Source organism: Mauremys mutica, chromosome 3, assembly GCF_020497125.1.
Source record: "Mauremys mutica isolate MM-2020 ecotype Southern chromosome 3, ASM2049712v1, whole genome shotgun sequence".
NCBI classification, from domain to species: domain Eukaryota; kingdom Metazoa; phylum Chordata; order Testudines; family Geoemydidae; genus Mauremys; species Mauremys mutica.
The window spans coordinates 14,828,280-14,851,159 of record NC_059074.1 but is presented as its reverse complement, the minus strand read 5'-3'; the positions used below and the strand labels follow the sequence as shown (position 1 = coordinate 14,851,159).

The window sequence follows — 22,880 nt, the reverse complement described above, 5'->3', positions numbered from 1 at the left end:
CTGCACCGTATCCATTATCACCCGTCCAGGTCAATTTCCTGTAGACTCAAGGCAGCGGTGACTCTTATTGGTGTAGCGACTAGGAAACTCTGGGCCTATGAATTGACTTTTCTTCAGCTGTGCTATGAATCTCAGACTAGCCAGTCTGGACAGTTTGTACTCTTATGTGTCATCATGTGATATACCTCCACGCTCACCCCTTCTTCTCTCTCCAGTTCCAGTTCCTCCAAAATCTGTTACTTCTCTGATGATGAATAAAGATGGCTTCCTGGGTGGCATGTCAGTCAATACCGGCGAGGTGTTTTGCTCAGTACCTGGCCGCTTGTCCTTGCTCAGTTCCACTTCAAAGTATAAAGTAACCGTGGGAGAAGTTCAAAGACGCCTCTCGCCTCCAGAGTGTCTGAATGCATCCCTCTTAGGAGGAGTCCTTAGAAGGTAAGGGCTTGCAGTGAGTGTGGGTATTTACGTAGACACACACATAGACTAAGCATTTTGTCTAAAGTCTATACTATGGTAAAGGCATTTGCAAATATGTGTTGTTCTTATGTTGTAGTTGTGTGTGTAGAACTTAAGGCAGGGCAAAAATAAGCAGCAACATGAAAACATGGAAATTAATGCATAAAGTTACGTTAGTGTTCAAGACTGAGAAGGCAGCTCATAGTAAGGTCAGTAAGGGATCTCTCTCTCTCTCTCTCACTCACACACACACACACACACACTTATTTACTTACTTTCTTCCCAACTCTCTCTCTTACATACACATATTATGTAAGAGATACATACATTTTAGAGGAAGGCTTCTATTTAAATAAAAGGTCTTCTCTATGGATACAGGCGTTATAGGTAAGAAAGCTTAGCTATTAAGATTTTTGCCTGTAAAAGAAGCAGAGATTTAAAACAAATAAACTTTATTTATTTATTTATTTGCATTAGTTAGGAAGTTTTAAGAAGTTTACAAATCCTTGCCAATTAAATATCAGAAACAAAGCAATCATTGCAACAGCTAGCTTTTGTTTCAAGAGGCATTATGCGAGAATATAGTCTATTTAAAAGGTGTTACTATGTTACAGAGTGAGCATCATTACACCTACAAAATGTCCTTTCTAGTGAGTTTCTTGAATTTAGTGACATCTCTGTATACACATATTTAAGGACCAGGCATGTCTATTAAATGCTAACATTTTTTAAAAAATGGACACGTGTGATGGGTTTTTTTTCAGGTGAATGTACTTTATCTGATATTGACCCAAAGGTAACCAAATATCTAAGTAGCTATTTGTCCTCTGTCTAATTTGCTGGGTACAAAATTGGTGTGTTATTTTTTTCCATAACAACAGCCTCCCATAGTTTTTGAACCATTCCTCTAGGTTTGGACTATTTTTCTTTTTCTAACGAGAAGCTACCAATACTCCAACATCTACTAGCAGATGAGAGATTATTAATTCTTCATTTCCTCTTGTGTGTGACCATTTCCACTGGGAAGCTCTTGAAGGATTACCAAAGGATTATTTGGTGATAAATATCCAACAATTTGTGATATTTAGTTACAGTTTTTATCCCAGTACTTTCTAATGACTGGACATGTCCACCATATATACATAAAATCTCCACTTTAACCCCAATTTCTCCAACATTTATCCCCATTTTACATACACATACACACTAGATAGATAGATAGAACGATAGATATGTTCTTTAAGGTACTGTTTCAGTGCTACCTCACACCAGTCAGGATAATGTTTATTTATATATATATATATTAACGTTAACCTGACTGGTGTGAGGTAGCACTGAAACAGTACCTTAAAGAACATTTCTTTTATTGTAATACAGACAGGTTGCTGGTCCTCCTTCCCAAGGCAAGTCCCATTCCTCTGCGGTGATTTGTCTGCCCATGTCCTTCTCCCAGAGTGTCATATGTGGACATATTGTTAGGAAAGAATAAGCCAGATTTTTTACTTACAGATGCGAATCTGCCTGTGCATTGTAATAGAAAGTGGAGCAAAGAGAACATCTGCAAGAGAAATTTCAAGTAGAAAATATAACTAGCAAGGTTAAACACATACACCATTACTGAGCCTCAGTGATTTCTGGAGACGACCCAGGACCCAAACAGTGGACTATGCTGACTTTACTTTGTATCTTGAGTCTAAACTTTAGAGAAGCTTTTGGTTCAATATCTATATTTCAGAGCATGTGAAATATAGATGGCTGCTCTCTTGCAACTGTGCCATTGGTTCCTATCTGCTTTGGCACAAAATACTGAGAGACCAGAATCTAGGTAGGGAGACTTTCTCTACAGGATGTGACTTCCTTTCATATTCCTTATATACAATTTAAAAAGCTGTTAGTGATAAAAGATCTGGGGTGAAATCCTGTCGTGCTGAGGTCGATGGGAAAACTCCCATTGACTTCAATGGAGCCAGTATTTCACCCCGGATTTAAATCATCTGGATAAAACTATACCTGGCCCTAACAATAACTCTGCATTTCCCATGAATATCACAGTCTTCCTTTTAATGTCCCTATCAATAATTTCCTATATAGATTCCATTAGATGCTCTTATCACTAAGTATTCATGTCCCATATATAACGTAGCTGTTCCAATAGATAGTTCAACATTTCCTGTATAATATCTATTGAATTCTACCTTAGGGGTTCTTATCAATTTCCCGTATCTCTTCCATGCTTCCTCTAGGTACACCCTATCAGTTCATCCCATACTTCTGTCTTCCCACCTAAATATACAATCGTATCGCCTTAGTCTTATATTGTAGGAACCAAATTGGTTTCCTCCATGACAGCAGCTTATACAGAAGTTATTTCATTCTATGCATTTGTTCTCTGTAAGTTAAAGGGCGGCGGCGGGGGGGGGGCGGAACCTAGTCAGTTGTGTGTGGCAAAAATTAAGCAAACCTCAGCAAACTCTACCAGCAAGCGCGCGCGCACACAGTGTGCTAACCTCAAGTTAAAACCCCTTCAAGCTCCAGTGGTCTTTAAATTGCACAGTCTAAAAGTTTGTTTCAGGGACATTCCGAGGTTAATCAGAATGTTAATTTCTTTGCAATTCCAGAGCCAAATCGAAAAATGGAGGGAGATCGTTGAGAGAGAGGCTAGAAAAAATCGGTTTGAATTTACCAGCCGGCAGGCGTAAGGCCGCAAATGTCACTTTACTCACCTCCCTGGTGGAAGGTAAGCGGTGAATTGCAAGTTCGCTTCACACCATTGGCTGCTCCGAAGTCTTTTTGGTTTGGGAGTTTGACATTTTGCAAAGTTTCATGGATTAAGTGGAAATCGTTGCAGCGGTGGCATTAAGATCTGTTTAACATGCATAATACTGGGTGAAATTAAGACTTTAAGGACTCCATTTAAGTCACGCTGAAGTCACTGATCAAACTCCCATTAACTCCAATGGGAGTCTTGAATGCAGGTTTGCCTCAGTGAGATCTGCAGAATCGAACTTTCTCTGCAGTTATGCAAATATTCCCATTCCCTACTCTTGTGGATTTCCAGGCTGTTCCCTTTGAATAATGATCTAGTCTCTGCTGGGTCCAGGACTTTAGCTAATTCATTACTTCCAACCTTAATTATGGCAGATGCACATTACAATACGGCCATTGAACGAAAATAATAAAGAACTATTTTTTTTTATTTCAGCAAAGGAAAGAAGTTATTACAAATTAACAGTTATAAGTACAGTTTACCTGAGGGTGAAAGTTTAACAAAGAAACAAGCGAGCCCTTTCTTTAAGAAGAAGGGGAGGGGCGGGCGGGAAATAAAAGAAAGAAACAAAAGAAAAAAATGAATACTCGAGTTATACCTCCTCTTAAATGAACAAACGCTATCCCATACTTGATGTGATGCTCTGATGTTGGTACTGTATTGAAATGTGGAATCCACAAGACTCTCACTTGTTTTTTTAGGAAATACTATATTTATTCTGGGGCAAATTGGTTCTTCAGAAATTATAATTAACAATTATGTGATGTAATTATGAACTATATGTATTTATATTATACATACACACACAAAGAGGCGAGCAACATTCAATATGTACAATAACACACCATGTTGTATCTCATACACATGTGCCTATAGATTTGTACTATACATTAACTTTTACATTCTTCTGATTTAATTATAAATGCATATGTGAAATCAAAATCAAGACTATATTCGTTCAAGTTATAAGTATTGTTTCTATTTTGATGCCATAGTATATCTATATATTCATAAATCATAGTACATTACATGAAAATACCTATCAAACTATTAATGCATAGTTAAAGACACTATATATAAACATTTACCATGTGAAAAATACATTAATCGTCTGATATGCATACTCATATATATGAATTAATACATAGTTTCCAACACACACCCCAAGCACACCCCATATCTATATCTATGTGTGTGTGTAAAACTATGCATTCACATTAATAGCAAAATCAGAAGATCTTAAAAGTTGACACATAGCACAAATGTACGTGCAGATCCATATGTGTGTGTGTTACATTATATATGGATATAAAACTATACAACGTTTATATCATTATATATTATGTTACTGTCCTCTGATTTACTTACAAATCAACAATTCACCTTAAAAGATTTCCCTTCTCCTATAGAAAGTTGCACCTGCTGTAGATTTATCTTGTTTTCTGACAATAGGATTTTTTTCTTGTTAAATTATGTTGCCTATAGCATAAATGTATCACTCATCTCTGGCCAGGATTAACAAAAAGCAGTGATAATTTAGTGGGTGGGGGAATAACCATCCACTGAAATTCTAGCATTTGGCGGACAGTGTGATTCATCTTTTTGGTGATTATTGAGAAGGGTTTTTTTTCCCCTAAATATCAGAGGCGTAGCCGTGTTAGTCTGGTTCTGTAGAAGCAGCAAAGAATCCTGTGGCACCTTATAGACTAACAGACGTCTGTTAGTCTATAAGGTGCCACAGGATTCTTTGCTGCTTTTTCCTAAATGACGTTTTAAAGTAAGTCCTGATCGTTAAAAATAATGTGGTACTAGAATTATTAGACATAGCTGGTTTGCGTGTTAGAAATCTTCCTCGTGGTCCTCCAGGCGATGCTTTAAAGAGTTTAATGCTTTATTCTAGAGGGGTTGAGCAATAATCTGATGGAATCCCCCCAGAGTCTGTTTTTTCCCCCTCTTTCTTCAGCTACTGTGCCGTCGTCTTCTTGTGGTGAAAAGTACATCAGTAGGAGTTTGATGACACGAACCTCTGGAGGGTAGAAACCTGAAACCAGGCAGGCAGAGGAAATGCCAATTAGAATTATAGTTAGAATAATTATTTTTCATGTGAAAGGTCCCCCTTCAATGGGATTTTTTTTTTGGTAGGGTGAGGGTAGAATGGGTAGTTTCTGTTGCATTGTGATCAGACCTATGCAAAACTGCACTTTCCATTGGATACAATGCACTTGGCTGCTTTGTTTTCCAGATGTGGCTATAATAATGTGTAACACACACACACACGGGATATGATATTCTGTGGTAGAGCTTTTGAGACACTTTTCTGGTCTATGAACATACAAACCTATTCTGCACATTTAAAGTCCGGGTCCATTTGCCTCTCAGGACGTCTCTTTTGTTTTCACACACTTGAAAGTCTGTATTATCTATGTATTAATAACACACTTTTTCTCTGCCCGTGGGCCTTGTACCGTAACCAGTGTAAATCACCAAACTCAACGGAAGTCAATAGAGCTAAGACGATACATGCCATGTGAAGGCTCCTTCCACCAAAAACTGGGCAGAAAGAGACTGGGCTCCTACACCCATGGCACCGTCTTTGTCATTGAATTCAGTTGGGGTTGTGCCTCTCCGGCGCCAAATTGAGCTGATCTTTTCAAAGCCTGACCAGTGCCACCAGCAATAACGTGGTTCAGTCTATCCCAGCCGGCTCGGTTGAACCATTGTCTGGTCAGCCTCCTCACTGAACAACCCTGCTGGCCTGTGAGTGATGATCAAAGGCTGTTCATCTCCCTTCAGGTGAAGCTGTTCACTTAGCTCGGGATTTTGGATACATCTGTGAAACGGAGTTTCCAGCCAAAGCTGTTTCCGAGTACCTGAACCGACAGCACACGGACCCCAGCGATCTCCACTCCAGGAAGAACATGCTCCTGGCTACCAAGTGAGTAGTAGGACGAGCCCACCGCCCGCTTAGCTTTCAGGGCGGCCACGTGGAGAGTTTGACACTCGTTCTCCTCCACGCGGCCATTCTCGCTGGCGCTCTGCAAAGGAGCCGGCCCAGCCGCGCTTTCTCCGATAGGCTTTGCCCCGATCTCCCTCATGGCGCGGTAGGTGCGTGGGGGAGAGGCTGTGCCCTGTCCCTGGGTCTGATTGTGTGGCCCTGTAACGCTACGGGTCCGCGCGGATCCTTGGAGCTGTAACAGCGGCCTGGGAGCTGTGTGCGCATGAAACACACCCGGGTTTGACTTTCGTTCTGTGGGAGTGTGCACGTGTCCCCATGTGTGTGCCTATTTCTCTCCCTTCCCCCCTTTCTCCCCCCCCCTCCGCCTGTTTTGCGTCTCCGGGTTTCTTTCCTTCCTTGTGTACGAGTTTGCATCTCTCTCTCTCTCTCCTGTTGTTTGGTTTGGGGTGTGCATTCCTCTCTTTCTCTATTTGTGTATTTCATGCTTCTCTCTGTGTAGGCGTGGCTAGGCCTTGCCTCCACTCCCACTGAAGTCAAAGGGAAAAAAAACTCACCTTGACTTCAAGAGCGGGCAGCCTTATCTATCAAAGACCCCGACCAAATAATTTACAATCTCCCCTCCCCAAAGTGTGGAGCGTTAATCGCCTTGAGAAATGTGCAGCTGCAGCTCCAGAGGAGGGGACCTTGTAAACCTGCCACTACAGCTAGGTCCGTGGAACTGTTACAGGAGCTTTTCTATTGTGTTTGATTGACTCCTGTCGTTGGCTCTCGCGCTGTCTGGTTTGGTGTTTTAAGGCCAGATCAGGTTTTCGGTGGCGAGCTCTGGGTGTGTCCCGTATGTTAACTCTCTCGCAGGCAAGACCCAAGCTATGTAGTGCTCTGGGACGTCGCTTGCTCCGCTGAGAGCGCAATTTAAAGAACTATATGGAGGCGTGGAAAATCGTTTGCTCAGATTTGTCCAGATGTTTTTTTTAGACGCGATTGGAATTTGATTGCCCTTTTCCGCAGGGTCAAAAGATATTAATGTCCCAGAACTTTAATTGCTCGCAGACTCTTTCAAGCTTTAAAGGGTTTGACTTATTACCGCTTGCTCTGCAAACTCAAAGTTTCCTCTTTTGCACTTTCCTAGTGGATAAGACTTTTATCTTTCCCCACCCTCTGAACTCTTTAACCCACGGGGAATTTCAGAGGATCACAGATGAACTCTCCTCTCCTACCTCGATGTTGCTATTATTTGAGGGGGTGGGGTAATAATTTCCCCTCTGGGTTTCTATTTCACCTGTTTCACTGGTGGCCTTGTGAGTGGGGTGAAGGGACGTTTAGCCATAGAAAGCCACCAAATGAAAAGGGAAGGATTCAATGTTCATTCTCCCGGGTGGCAAACGAGCTGTTTTCAAGATAAACAAGCACCAGACCTCAACCCCTCCCCTGCTCTGAAGCGGTGCTCCCCAAAAGGTGCTTTGTGTTCTTTTCATCCCGGCCGGAGTAGAGCAGCAACCCGCCACTGGTGTCTCTTTATCGCCCCGGGCAATGGCTGTCGCTTAGATCTTACCTCCCGTTTGCTGCACCAGCAAAACCGTACCTGGTGGCTAGCGCTCCCGTTTCGCTCGCGGGGCGCGCGGCGGGGCTCGCCTGCAGGGCTCCCGAGCTTTTGCAAGCAAACGCCGCGCGGGCGGGCTGGAAAGAAGAGCGGGACCGATCCCAGGAGTGGCCGATACAGCGAGACCTGATTTTAAAGGGAACGAGCCCGAGTGAGATGATCATGGGGACTCCCGCCCCCCACCCCCGCCCCTAATTGTATTGTATCCAATACCCCCTACTGGGCACCGAATCTGTACAATGCTGCCCATGCGCAAGACGGCCTGGAAGCATCTACAGACTAGGAGCGATTGTGTGGACATGACCGGCCAAGGTTTTCAAAAGCGATGTTGGGGTCTCAGGTTGGGGGGTGCTCGACTTGAGACACCCTAAAGGGGCCCGGTGTCCGGAAGGGGAGTGTCCGGGGCTCTCTGAAAACAGAGGCACCCAAACTCTCTTGTCACTGTTGCAACGCTTGGCTTACATCATTGAACAACCCCTCCCCCCACATGGGAAGAGTTCATTCAGGATTCATGGGAAGAGAAAGACTTGAACTACATTTGGTATTCAGCGACCCTACTTAGCAGTCATCCTCCCAATGAGTCATTTACAGGCTAGTGGTGGTATTGCCTTTGCATGAAGGGCAGGCAGCATTCATCTCTGAGAAAATAATAACAATAACAAGCATCTGATAAATAATAATATAATTATTAATACCAGGGTAAAGCTCCAGGTAGCAGTTTTCTATCTCTCATTTAGGGCAATCTGGCTAATTCTAAAGGCAAAAAATAGACTAAATAACACATTTTAAGAAAAGAGAGATGACATTTCAGAAGCATCTTTCTGGCCCAAGTCTCTAGGTCAGAGAAGAGGAGGTGTAATTGAAAGAGTAGGATGAACTCTACTAGGAATCCTCCTTCTCTTTGCTGATCAAACACTCTAAGGAAGTAGCTGGGCAAGGGCCTATTCTTGCCGTCCTCCTGCTCCGTCGGACGATGGGGCGTTGTGGAGGGGTAAGGAGTGCAGCATCAGATCACAAAATCAGGATCCTTCTGTTTGTTGTTGGAGGGAAGGTGGGAGTAAGGAGGCCTGAGTTCTGTATCCAGCCTCACTACTTATTGCGGTGCCTTTGTGTGAGTCTTTCATTGACTTCAATACGCTTTGGGCCTGGCCCTCAGCCTCCTTGCACTGTAGTTTATTTATGTGTAAAATGACTATAATACATTTTCCGTGTGTGTGTGTGTGTGTGTGGTTGGGGGAAGGTGGAATGAGAGGGGCAGCTGCCCGTCTTTGTTACTTAATGCATGTCAAACACCTTGGAAGTCTCAGGCTGTGTACAAAGTGTTAATCAAAGTGAAGTGACTCTGACTACTCTGGGCCCTCTCCTCTTCTCTTCCCTACCCTTGCAGGCAACTTTGTAAAGAATTCACGGATCTCTTGGCCCAGGACAGGACACCCATTGGCAACAGCAGGCCCAGCCCTATTTTGGAACCCGGCATTCAGAGCTGCTTGACTCACTTCAGCCTCATCACCCATGGCTTTGGGGCCCCAGCCATCTGTGCTGCCCTCACAGCCCTCCAGAACTACCTGACTGAAGCTCTCAAAGGCATGGACAAGATGTTCTTGAACAACAACACTGCTAACAGGCACACATCTGGGGAAGGACCAGGTAGTAAAACTGGAGACAAGGAAGAGAAACACAGAAAATGAAAAAAAGGAGAAAAAATAAATAAATAAAAGAGAGAGAGAGAGAGAGAGAGAATCTTTTAAAACAAACAAACCAGTTTTAATTTTAGCTTTAAACTATTGGATTGGGATTTGGAAGAATTATATTAGGTAGGACAAAAATAATAATAAAAAGAAAGACAATAACTTAAGATCAGAGGCGCACAATGGAGCAAGAACAGTGGCTCAATGTCTCTTACACGGAACATTTGAAGACAACCACCAGGATTTTTCCACTTCTGTTCTCACTTTTTTAATGATTTTTTTTGGGGGGAGGGGGCAAAAATAAAATAATAATAATAAAAGGAAGAAGTGAATAACTTATTGGAAGAAATCAGAGAAACGCTTTGGTGTCAGTGCGTTGGTTTCTTGTTTGGGCTCAGATGTACAGTCTATCTTTTTTTTTTTTTCAATCAAACAATGTCCTGTGTCTACACTGGGGAAAACAAAAAAAAATCTTCCAGTAATGTTATCTGGGACATTTCCATTCCTAGCATCAGCACCCCTCACTTCCATCCCTGCCCTCATCTTATCTTGCTCCTCTGGATCTATCTAGACTAGAAAAGGGGCTGGTTTGGGTAGCAAAGGCTACAATATGACTTGCTAATAGAATTGTAAATGTATTAAACTGTTTCTACATTAATTACAGTGTCTACATTAATTACAGTACATTGGGTGTTTCAAGTCATGTTAGCTCAATCCAGTTCACTAACTCAATTTTTAAAAGGCACCCTTTTTTCCTGGTCTAGACAGACCTTCTGTTTAGATTACCAGTGTTTACAGCTATATATGTATAATTTGGTATTTAGCATTGATGGCTCTTAGGGTGCAAAATTTGAAAATAAGGTCCAGTAAGATGTTAATGCTGTTTTAAAAACTCCTAATCTTATATTTAAGGTATCCTAATTTCCTCTAAAGGAACATTCCTCTAAAGGAATATTACCAACAATGCCAATGTCTCTATATTTAATTTGTTCTAATAGTGTGGGTGTACTGAGAGAGATCTACTCATTTTTTTTTAAACAAAAGAAGTGCTAGTAACAAAAATTGAGTATGTAATTCCTTCTCAGGAGTATGCACTATTTTATTTTCTTCTGTTTCCCAAAGCTTTGCCCGCTTGGCTTATGAGCTTCTTCAAAGAGGACTAGAGCTCCCTACACAATATATCAGGTACAGAGAAAAATAATCCACAATTCTAATACTTTTTTTTTCTTAAATCAAAGCCAGTGGTTTCAGCATTCTGCAGGTGTACTTCTTTAAAGAAGCTCAAAGGGAATAATTGAAACCAGATTAAAAATAACTGAAATCGAGATGTAATATTAAGAAGAAGAATGCCGTTTTGTCGAAGGGTTGGTGCAAACACTTGCTTGAGCATTAGTGTTTGATACACAAAGCGAAAGCCGTTGCTAAATGCAATCGTGTGGGTGTATACTAGGGGCGGGGTGGGATTGCAGGCGAATGTCCTGAATGACTGTCTCACTCTGAGGAAATCTATTTCTCTCTAGAAAGTTATTAAGATGTTTCTGTGACTCTTGTTTTAGAACAAATTCAGCAGGAGGAAAAAAATAGCACCGGTGTTGTGGGTTTCGTTTGTTTGTTTTGTTTTGCAGTAATTGGGTGCATTACATGATGTTTTATGACTAATATACATTTTAAAGACATGCCCTTCTATGGCATATATGGGAAATAATACTTATGCTTAAGGAGATGAATTTCAGCTTGGATTGTTCAGTCTTGGATAATTGTATTTATTCAGTGGGGTAGAGATTCATGCATTAAGGAATCCTTTCACATGTCAGAAAAGCTACTGTCGCTGGGTGAAATCCTGGCTCCATTTAAGATAATGGCAAAGCTCCCATTGACTTCAATGGGGCCAGAATTTCACTCTCTGTTTCAACTTAAGATCAGATACTGAATTCATTATGTCTCAGGCAGGTCTGAAATCCCAAAGAGAAGAAAGTCAAACCTCTGGACGTGGTCTTTATTTTCTAAATAACTGCAAGGGGGGGGAAATGAATTTCGTGTAAAACTATTGCCCCTTTCTCCATTTCCCCAACAATTATTTCTTAAAACAAAATGAACATGCCTTTCGCTTCCCAGACCCATCCTCACATGCTTAGCTACGAATGCCACACTTCCTAAATACTTACATTTGATATCCTCTTTGGCTTTCCTACCCTTGCTATGGTAAATATAGAGGATTATCTTCAAGCAGTAAGAGGAGAAAATTACCTTGCATTTCAAACCAGGGACTTGAGCATGCATAAAACAAACCCTACTGAGCTTAATTTGCAGGATATCCCCATTCCAGCCAATGGGAATATTAACCCAGTACAATTTAGCCCTAATTCAATCCTAATTTAAATCTCAGGCGACAAACATTATTATCCCCATTCTACAGAAAGGGTAAACTGAGGCTCAGAAAGGTTAAGTATCTTGTCCAAAGGCTCTCAGCAAATCAGAGACAGGATTAGGATCTAGGAGTTTCCAGCTATGGCTGATAGGCAGAGCCAGGTCACTGAGATCTTTGGTTCTGATTGTTCACACAGCATCCGAACAGCTGGGACCAAATCCTTCCCAGCAGTCCCCTTAATTTCACCAGGACACTCCTGTAAGAGAAGTCAGCGGGCTTTAGCCTATGGACATAATAATTCAGTCTCCTTACAAGACAGCCTACCCTCCACCTCTGTGATGGGGGGTGGGGGGAACACTTGAGTGGAAATTAATCACAACATTTCTTGCAAGGCATGTCTCTCTTTTCTGGCAGTTAGAGACAACTGTGTTTCTGGAAACCAATCAGCAACTACTGCATGCAGCAGAAGCTGGTCCATGTAAAGAGCATTTACAATGTGCCAAACAGGCATAGCTAAAAACTGTCCAAGGCGCAGCAGCCGAAGTGGGTTTATTGACCACAAAAGGCGTTGTTGTATTGAACACAAATGGCTATCATTGCTTAATATTTATGAAATAGCTCCCAGAAGCCCCAAACCCCACCAGATCCCAAGCTGTACAAATACATGTGAAGACACAGTTCCTGCCCCCAAAGAGTTTACAGTTCAACTTCTCTACGTTGTAGCATATCGGAAAAGTTGTACGCCGTTTGCAAGAATTTCGGAGCAGATACATTCGAAACACCCCCTAGGAGCCCGATCTCGCCCTTGCTGAAATCAATGGTAAAACTCCCTTTGAGTTTGGTGGGAGCAGGATCGGTCCCGTGAGATTTGCTCCAACCCCAGTGAAGTCAACAGGAGTTTAATTCAACAGATTTTGGATTAGTCTCCAATTAAACATATCTAGGGGGTAGAAAGAGTCAGCAACGACCTGCTCTCTCTTTGCTCGGGCAAACAACCCATTGATTTCAGTGGAGTATTTCCCCACCCCCTCATCCCCGGTAATGAGAGAAAGCTCGTGGACATTTCTAAATTGCAAAAAACGTGGCATAGGTTTAAAACCTAATTGATTCCCCCCTAATCTAATATTCGGCAACTGGTAGCAGGCGTCCATTACTGATTATTATAACTTTGTTGAACAATTTATCCCGCTAAACGCATAATTCGGCCTCCTGCTCTCAAACTATCACTAAAGTATAACTTAATTGCAAGGCATTACCCAGCCTGTTTGCACTCCCCCTGACTAGGCACCTTTGACGTGGATCTGATAATTGAGTTATTAAAAGATTTGGTTTCCTCGGGATCATAAATCAATAAGCAGGGGGATTAACATGACAGCTTTGCTTTTAACTCAAGGGAAACGTTTAAGGAGAGACCGTGGAAAGTTTGTTTTCAAACCAAACAGGTGGGTTACTGTACATTTAATTTCACCCTTAAACGATTTGTTTAATATATACGTGTATATCCCACGCTGAACAACTCAGCTCCTGTGCAATCTGCAGCGTTTCTGATAAGCCACCTTGTTATTAACACGAGATATAAAAGAATCCGGAGGCTAGTTCATGTCATGTAGGTCATGTCTGGGGACCCCCTAAGGATGGGGGGAAACCTGGGTATTTAATTAATATTGGGCCATATCATGTCACCAGAAGTCTCTATTGAACCGAAATCTGATAGCGCAATGGGGTCCATGACCAGAGATTAGTCAGGCAAATAAATGTATCTGTGTGTCTATATAGTTAAATAATTACCGTCTTGTATCTTGAACAAATTCTATAACAAAATACCTCGAGCTTGTTTATTTTTAGTTCTGAAGCCCCGAAATATGCTCACGAATTTGAAAACGACAGAGCTGTTAAGACTAAAAGTTACCCTGCTAATGTTTTCTGAAAAGCTTTGCTTAGATTCTGATTTTGTACCATTTTAATCTTTTGCTAATTAGCTTAAACTAGCTTGTTTCGATCCAGTAATGCTCATTTCAGGTCCTAAAGATCGCCAGAGCTACTGAAAAAGTAGTTTTCTGTTACCCTGTTATCCAACAAAATACCCCTTCTGACTTAAAAGGACACTAATATTTTTTTTCCTATTTTCTTATACCAATGTAAAAGAAAACAGTATTAAAAAACCCCCCACATTTTAGAAATATCTGACGGTACAGAAGAGCCTATCTATCGTAACCCCTTGTGTGCCAAAGTATGTCTACATGTTATAAAAATAAAAAAACAAACAAAAATAACCATAAAAATGAAAATAAAAACTGAAAACGTGGGAACTGATACTACCCTCCTTTCTATGCCAAAACGGATTCCTTTTTGGATCACCTTGAATAGTGAGAAATATCAGTTGAGCGACTCTTCCTAAAAAAAAAAAAAAGAAATGCGGAGGGGCATTCAATGTTAAGTTTGTACATATTTATTTATGCTTAATTTAACGGGAATGTGTAAATATGGCGAGCAAGTAGTTTTGAGTTATTTATCTGTGAATCTATACCTCTGTGAATGGGTGGGGGATTTAAAAACAAAAAAAGAAAAAAAGAAAAAAGAAAAAAAAACGAAAGAAAAAAACCGCTTGACACTAGATAGTATCCTATCTGAATTTTTTTTTCTGTTCTTTATAGACAAGCTGTTATGGTAATGGGTAGAAATTGGTTTCTTGTCCAGTGATGACCTGATTTACATAAATAATAAGAAGAATAAAAATTGTCGTGTTTTTGTTGTATTTTCCTCTTCAGTTTTTTTGAATGTTGGTGCTGCTTCAGTTCTGCAGACGGATTTACTTATAACGCCAAGAAGTCTTTATTTTCCCAATCTGGGCTTTGGGAAAATTAGGATATGTCTCTACATTAAAAAAAAATGACAATAAATATTGCTTCTCAGAAACGTTGGCATTTTATTTTTGTCTGATTCAGAGGTGTCTATAATTTTGCCATCTTTTCCTCCTCTTTCTAAACAGACATAATAAACCTCATGCCATGTTAACGTGATCTTTTGTTTAATTTTGCCTGTACTAGTTAGATTAGTGGTAAATCTTCTCAAGCCCAAGTATGAGCTAGTAAAACAAAGTACTCTGTATTAGTATAACACTGGAACAACAGGAAACATTTTGTCCGAGATCATCACTGCTGTAACACTGTACCCGTTCCAGTTGTATGTGTGTGGATGGATGGATCGATGGATAGATATTTCTGCTCTATTTATATGTCCAATGGATCAAGCGTGGTGTTGATATTTACAAGGCAGAATTAGCTACACCCTCCTTTTGTATAACTGCAGCACCAGGAATGAGATCCCAGCAAAAAGAATTCCCAAGCAAACCTTATTTTGTGTTGGAAGTGACACTTATTAGGAACATAGGGACGGATCCTGATTTCATTTGCACCAATATAAATCTGGAGTGACACTGGAATGACTCCGGATTTACACTGAAGGTTAATGTTGGAAATGATATCAGAATACTGCTAAATGTAAATTAGAAATGGGAAAGATACCAGGTTAGCCCCTGCCAATGCCATCAGCCTTTGTCCGGACCCTCCCCTCTTAGAACTAATATACGCATGTGTCTAGACAAATATGGAACATTGACGGTCCAAGAAATCTGCATAATTAGTGACCTATTTGTCCCAGTGTAGACTGAATGCACATCCTAGCTGGTTTTATTTTCCTGTTACTGAAAGGCAGGGGGATGTCAGGGGATTGGTTGGAAGTTTTTTTGCTTTACATTTCTATAGAGCAACACAAATTCCCACCGATTTGACTCCACGAATAGAAATAATTTATTACACATGATATGAAAAAAAACAAACAAACCCAAGTCTGTTTTACAAAGAAGAATTCTAGGCGCCGTTTGCATCAGCCAAAGAAGGGCTGGAGTCAACTGTGACCTACTTTCGTGTCTCTGGGAAAGGCTCGCCCGTAGTATAAAAATGCGCACATCGAAGTATTTTAAAGATCCATGTACAGTGGGTGAAGCAACATAGCCCTAAACTAAAGCAGGAAAGAAAACACAAGGGGGATAGCGACTCTCAGATCCTGGCAATTAACGCCCCTGTAGGCGGGCCGGGACCCATCTACTGCTTGCAGTGGTTAGTAAAAAACAACCAAAAAATCTATTAAAAACCATCTAGAGGGTTTTAGCCAGCCCTGGACAGGGACAGGATTAATGATCCTCCCTGGAATTGCTCAGATAACGTTAGATACTTGCGTTTATTTCCAAAGCGTTTTCTATTGTCATGAAATAATTAAAACAGCGCTAGGAGGCCCCCGGACTCCCATTGAAAGATGGGGGGATGGGAGGGAAGAGGACCAGGAAGTTCCCCCGTGACCCTGCGACAATGACGTAACAAGTCTTTTGTAACGAACCAGGGAAACTCACCATCTCTTTGGAAATCCCGTGGCCTGCTCCTCCCTGCCGTTAAAACACCCTAACAGGGGGGGCTGGGAAGTTTCCCAGGGTATCAGTGACAGTGGGGGCGTTTGCACTAAAAACGACAGGATCGGGCTCTGTAGCGTTGCTGTAATCTCAGTTTCATGAACGAAATAGTAACTTCCGTCCATCATCTTTTAGAATCACATTTATCATTATTAATTAATGAATTAGTTAGTTAAGTAAATTGGGACTTGCTGTGGAAATGCAATAGCGCGAAGCAAAACAATCCTAGGGATCAGTCCTGCTCTCACTGTAATTTTTCCAGGGGCTCCAATCCATCCGGATCAGGCCCCGGATATCTATCTATCTATCTATCTATCATTAAAAATACACACCGCCACCATTAAAGCGTCGTTGTAAAACTTCCTACCAACCTGTTCCTTTATAATCTGCTCTCTTAGTCATGACCGGAGAGTCCCTTTTCGTTTTTCTGTTTTGCCTCAGTCTCTGTTCTAAACTCTTGCTAGGTCTATTTTCTATTACACAACTTCATATTGATTTATAAAGTCGTAAACATCAGTTTTGTCTTTCATACCTTTGGGGTGAACTCCTTTTGGCCCCACCTACAGAGAGTGCCCCACATTTAAACCAGATCTCATCTCCGCTGTCCCTGTGATGAAAGTAGTCAAATGTCTTTCCAGACTACCAATCTATTCATTGAATTTCTCTCTCTCTCTCTCTCTCTCTCTCTCTCTCTCTCTCTCTCTCTCTCTCTCTCTCTCTCTCTCTCATTAATAGATAGATTAGATATGTCTAGAATTGAGGACATTTCCGACCAGATTGTTTCAAATAAATACAATTTATTTGTTGTTCCTCTTCCAAATTCTGCATTATGCAAAATGACCCCATCAGAAACTAACAAGCGTTATGAAGAAGTAGAGAAGCAGTTTATTTTGCCCTTCCTTTTGAAACTCTTAGCTTCAGACTTCATTGTTAAAAGGCAAAGTGACTGCAAATATTGCTCTGCTATGTGCAGTAGAGTTTTCTTTATTTACATATGTACCCGAGGCAGAAGCTGCTAAATGTAATGCTGCACTAAGTAAATGATAACACTTCTGACGCCCTTTCATGTCTTCAAATTTCATATGAAACACACACACACGATTATGGGCCTGTTCCAGCGACCATTTGAAGCTATGGCAAAGTTCCCTTTGATTTCGATGGGAGCAGGATTGTCCCTCTCTTTGTACATGTCGTCTCTTGAGTGTCACCTATAAAATCCTTCTGTTGATCATCAATTAAGAGTGACCGTTTCTTAACACAATGGAAGGTACTCATGACAGAATGGACTTTGTAATGGCCATTCAATCTCTCTATCAAATGGCATTGGATATCATTATTTTTGCTCGCCAAAATTCTCAGCTAGACGTATTTCACACTTGCACTGCTGGGTTTCTATTCCCACCAGGAGAGATCAAATAGACACAGTCAAATATATCCATTAATTTAAAGAAGGGAATTACATTCTTTACAAGACTTGAAAAAGCAACCACAAAACATAGATTAAGCAACGTCTTATCTGTGGTGTTGAGTGATGTATGAAGTTTTACCTTTGTTGCCTTTCAAAAGGTAGGAATACGTCGTGTGCATGATTGGGAATCCGTTCTGAATTATATTATAATATTATAATGTATTGCTATTGTTATTTATTACTGATAGCAGTTTAAATACAGGAACAGACAAATGCCCAATATAAGGGGACATTTAAAATGTCTGAGTGTTTTGATATTTCCATATGAGTGTACACTGGATAAGTCAGAGAGTGACACAGAGCATCCTCTATAATTTCCGTTACTTTCACAGTTTTATTTGGGAGTATTGCCTCGGTTAAAATGATAGCACGAGTAGTGTGTGTGTGTGTGTGTGTGTTTGTGTGTGTGTGTGTGCGTGCGTGCCGGGGGAGGGAGAAATCTGAATATCTACAGAATACATTTTTAGAAAATCAGTTACTTTATATTTGCTTAATGGAATCACCCATGTGTACAGCTCTCAGTTGTTCTTAGTCCAGTCACAAAGAGCCTTAAGCTGCTGTCCTCGTGCCAGCAGAACTTTCATTGACTTAAATGCATCCTCCTATTGACATCAGTGCGAGGTTTGCAGGCGCAAGGACTGTCGTTCCGGGTTCAAAATAGGCTGAGAGCAGCAATGAGGATGAGGAGAATTATTGATCTCGCCTTGACTCGGATGTTAATGTTTGATTCCAGAGTTCGTTCTATTTAGGTGGTGGGAAAGGAACATGCCCAGCTGTGTATTAAACATGATAGAATAATGATACAATGGCTAATTATAATGGAAGGGGGGAGGAATTGCTTGATAAAACAAAACTAACTTTTAGGAAAGGGTGCCTGGCACATGCCCTTCATGTAAATAGGCTGGTTTAACACCAGTTTACTATTTATAATTGGAACAATATAAGTAAGAGGGAAAAAGAGAAATGTTCTAAAAATGATTATTTATGTATTAGAAACGTTGACTTTTGATGACACCATTTTTCAGATCCTTGTTGGCGTATGACGTGCGCAGTTATAATAAACACAGATTTTAAGTTTGCTTGTGACATTAGCTAGCTATCTAGTGTGCAGTGTATTTATATATGAACATATATACTCAAACATACAAATACATATACATGGAGAGAAACTCAGATTGGTCCAGTCAAATTGATTCACACCCCGTTGGTTATATAGAACCCAATTATTCAAGTAAAGTCTGCAGGTTCTACCCCTTCACTGATGTTTGTGGGGAGATGGAATGTGCCGCCTTCTTTTTAAAGTTCCTAATGCTTATTTAAACCTTAACTTTCCGTGATACCCTCCCCGTGACATCAGACACCCCAAGGGAACCAAGCACCGAACTCTAGGCTGCATTTTATAAGCGCTGCTCGTTCACTTTCTCCCCCTAGTTTGTTGAAGTTAGGATTTGCTTCCAAAGTCTGAAGATTAGAAGAATAACAAAGGGTAGGGTTGGGTTGATCGACCTTCCCTTCTGTTTAAAATATGCTCTAATTAAAAGTATGTTCTAATGATTTCGGGAAAGTAACGCTCTGCTAGGGCGTAGTTCTGAAGCATTTAAATGTGAGAATTCGACGCTTTTTCTTGTAGCTAGAGGTAAGTAACGGTTCTGTGTGTCTGTGTAGGTACGTGTATTATTGACCCGTGGGGAGTTATTTTACTGCTACTTGTCTTTTCCAGAGTAGAAAATGAAGCCTAAAGAGTTATTTTCTCACTTCTGGGTTAGTTTCTTGCTTTCTGTTTATACCAAATAGGTTGCCACGTTCCATGCGTTTTGCTAGAGTCATTCTAAAGTTTCTTTCATGTGCCCGCGGTCCTTGAACATCTATGGGATGCTATAATCTGTAGTATAATCATTGAACAAGGGGCTCTCCCACTCAGCTGAAAGCTGAATGGGGGGTGGGGTGGGGAGGATAGGCTATAACAGTGCTATTCAATAAGAGAAGTCTTGTCTAATGTAAACTCACATCTATGTCATTGTGCAGTACATCCCTTCAGTATTGCGCTTAGGGCTTGGGATTGTATATCCAGCAACCTCACTCAGGAGGGGAGGGACAAAGAATTCTGTGTCCATGGGGTGAGGTATGTACTGCACGTGCTGTAGAAAATGTGTAGCCAATCAGTGAAAGGTGTCCATTGGGCCCGATCCTACACCCAATGAAGTGAATGCCAAAGCTCCCACTGGCTGCAGCGATGGCCCTATTTGGATACAGGGAATCACCTTTTCGAGTGAAAGCCCCAAGGAATCTGCACACATTACCATTGCAGGGATAGTGCAGCTCTGCTCCTAGCAAAGTTGCTGCCTGAAACAAATGGGTTTGCTATAAGGAGGGCTCTAATTTCCACCCTCCCTCTGTATCTAGCTATATAGAATCATAGAATATCGGGGTGGGAAGGGACCTCAGGAGGTCATCTAGTCCAACCCCCTGCTCAAAGCAGGACCACCCCCCAACTAAATCAACATCATTTAGCGCCGACTCTTTGCTACCCTTAGCTGTATTTTTAAACTCTCCCACTGTTTGACGTTCAGAATCATATTTGTAAATCGTTCCTTATATACATTATTTAGCAAGGTGATAACTAGGTTGTCCTGCCCGCTTCCCTCCCCCTTCCCTTTTCATACCCTCCAACCTCCCCTTCCCTCTCCCCAGCATTCTGTCAAGCAATAGGCCGTAAAATAGTTACCCAGACCAGCAGACAGGCAAGTGCCGTTTGAGAGTAATTTCTGCCCCGAGCGTTTCGCCAGGGGCAAAGCAAGCGTGCTCTCTAACTGATCAACCTGGATATTTCATTATTCATTAATTTACTGTTTAACCAAATCCCACTCATTATCAGAGGCAACGCTTGGCAGAGCCCAGCGAACAGTAGCAGTTGGTGTCAGGCGTGGAGAATTGGCCCATTTGATCCTGGGCTGTTTTATTATTCAACACCACTGACTGAGAAAAAGGTCCATGAATAATAAAGAGCCAAAGCGTGTTTGAACTGAGAAGCATGACACAGCCTTACAAAACAGCAGTTAGAAAATTAAAGGCGAGGTGGCCCAGGCTTTGCATTTTTTATTCTGGCTGTGAACACAGACATTTAGATCCCACATTGTTTTATAATAAAATATAACAACAACAACAATAAATGATTAATACCAACAATAACATACATTATCATAAGCTCACTAGCTGGTTCCCTTCTGATTCCAATTTTGCATCCCTTGCGCACCTAAGACTCCAAGTTTTGCTCGTGATCCTGCAACCTCATATACACCAGCAGCCCTAAGCAGTTTAATAGGATTAGGCTAAGCCTATATTTGCAAAAGTTGCTAGTGAATTGGGGTCCTTCCATTTTGGGGATGGCCAACTCCTGATATCTGACAGGGGCCTGACTTTGAATGGTTGGGCACTTTGCACTTCTGAAAACAAAATCAGGCTCCTTTCAGATGTCTGATATGTGGGATCCCCCAACACGGAGGCACTAAAAATCACTAGTCACAATTAAAAATTTAGATGGAAAGGTTTTGTTTGTTTGTTTGTTAGTTTGTTTGTTTTATTATTATTATTTTTTGTGTGTAAGAAAGGGTTACAAGGTCAAAGAGAGTTTTGGCTGAAGCCAGAATGCTGGAGTGGGTCATTTAATACTTACAACTGAAATATTCATGAGAGCAAGCCTGGAATAACCACAACAAAAACAATTCACCCACACAAAGCACCCCAAAGCCCTTTAAAATAGAAGAAGATCACATTTTGTGATGAGGATACTAAAATATTCCCTTTGGTCATTCTACAGTAAAGACTCTCTTTGGTCTTTCTACACACTGGTATAATTCCACTGAAATCAACAAAGTAACAGCAGAGTGAATCTGGCTCTCTTGCTGCTGACCCTTGCTGTTGACTTTACTAGGCACACCACTCTTTGCCCTGCCCCCTTGTGATACCACTTTTGGCTCAGGCATTGGTTGAGGGTCCTGACTGGGATGTAGGAGGAGAGGCTCTTTCTCCTCTTTCCCCTCCTCCATGCATAGAGTGGGGATTCAGGAGATAGGATGGTTGGGTGTGGAGTGGTAATTGCAGGAGCCAGTGTAAGTTATCATCACATGTCAATCCTGGTCAGGATCAACAAAGACGTCCCAACTGATTTAGGTTTGGTTGTTTTGGCTCAATTGGCTATTTAATAAAACAGTGGTTAACTTTACCCCGCACCACATGTCTCTCTTTATTTGTGGCCTGGCATTCAGTAAAGGCCTCTCTGAATAGGCCGTGTGTCTTCTACTGTGGCAGCGGGCATATAGTCATAGACTTGGCCAAATCCTTCAGCCTATTCTCAAGCAGAACTACTATGAATTTCAATGGGATTTCTATTGGAATAAGGACTGATGGATCCAGCCCACTGCAAGGAACAAGTTGTAGAAATATTCTAAATTTAGAAATATAAAACAATAAATATCACTGCAGCAAAAACTGTTTGGGTAAAAGTAGCTTTTTATTTTTTTCCCCAATACTACTTGAAAAGGATCAGAGGGTCCATCTGAATAAGCAACTGGAAATTTGGCTATTTATGCAGAGCTTTGCTTATCTCTCTGAATCAAAATTTGTGTAGAAGTCTCTCAAGAGCAGGAAGTCTTGCCAGATTTCAGGGGCTTCTGTTTCCAGGCTGGAAGCTGGAAGAGCAATGGAACAGGAAAACTGTGGGTGGAAGGAGCTTAAAGAACTGCAAAAATAAATAAATAAACGGCTCAGATCAAACTTAGTTCTAAGCACGGGTGAAAATTCAAGCGTGTGTTTGTGCATAATTCCTATTTTTCTGATTTGGTCCACTCCATCCATAATATTCTACATCACTGTGCAGGTTCATGGATTTAAATGTCATCAGTGCAGATAACCCTTCCTCTGACTTTTGGCCTAGACTGTAAACAGGTCTAATATCCCAGAGGTTAGCCTGCTGGTGTTGAATTTTGCCAGAATAAGTTTTGTAGGACCAGGGAAAATTGCCAGTAAAATTAACAGAAACTGTCTAGGCCCAAGGCCTTTCAATAGCAAAATTGTGGGTTCAAGAAAGGGAAGAGATAGTCTCTTGGGTAGTCT

The 22,880-nt window shown here is 41.2% G+C and overlaps 1 protein-coding gene across 8 annotated transcripts in view; it reads left to right on the top strand.

The window, feature by feature from the left end:
* TFAP2B (transcription factor AP-2 beta) overlaps positions 1-22,880 on the top strand; it is a 110,392-nt gene that overhangs the window by 18,538 nt on the left and 68,974 nt on the right. For 4 of the 8 annotated variants that reach the window (XM_045011002.1, XM_045011001.1, XM_045011003.1 and 1 more), the window contains 4 exons: positions 216-435; positions 3,075-3,193; positions 6,017-6,158; positions 9,167-14,839. In XM_045011002.1, coding sequence (XP_044866937.1) covers positions 216-435; positions 3,075-3,193; positions 6,017-6,158; positions 9,167-9,467 — 782 coding nt within the window. In that variant the 3' untranslated portion in view covers positions 9,468-14,839. Of the gene's footprint in view, positions 1-215; positions 436-3,074; positions 3,194-6,016; positions 6,159-9,166; positions 14,841-22,880 lie in introns of those variants that run through there. The other 4 variants (XM_045011000.1, XM_045010999.1, XM_045010998.1 and 1 more) reach the window with 4 other exon arrangements.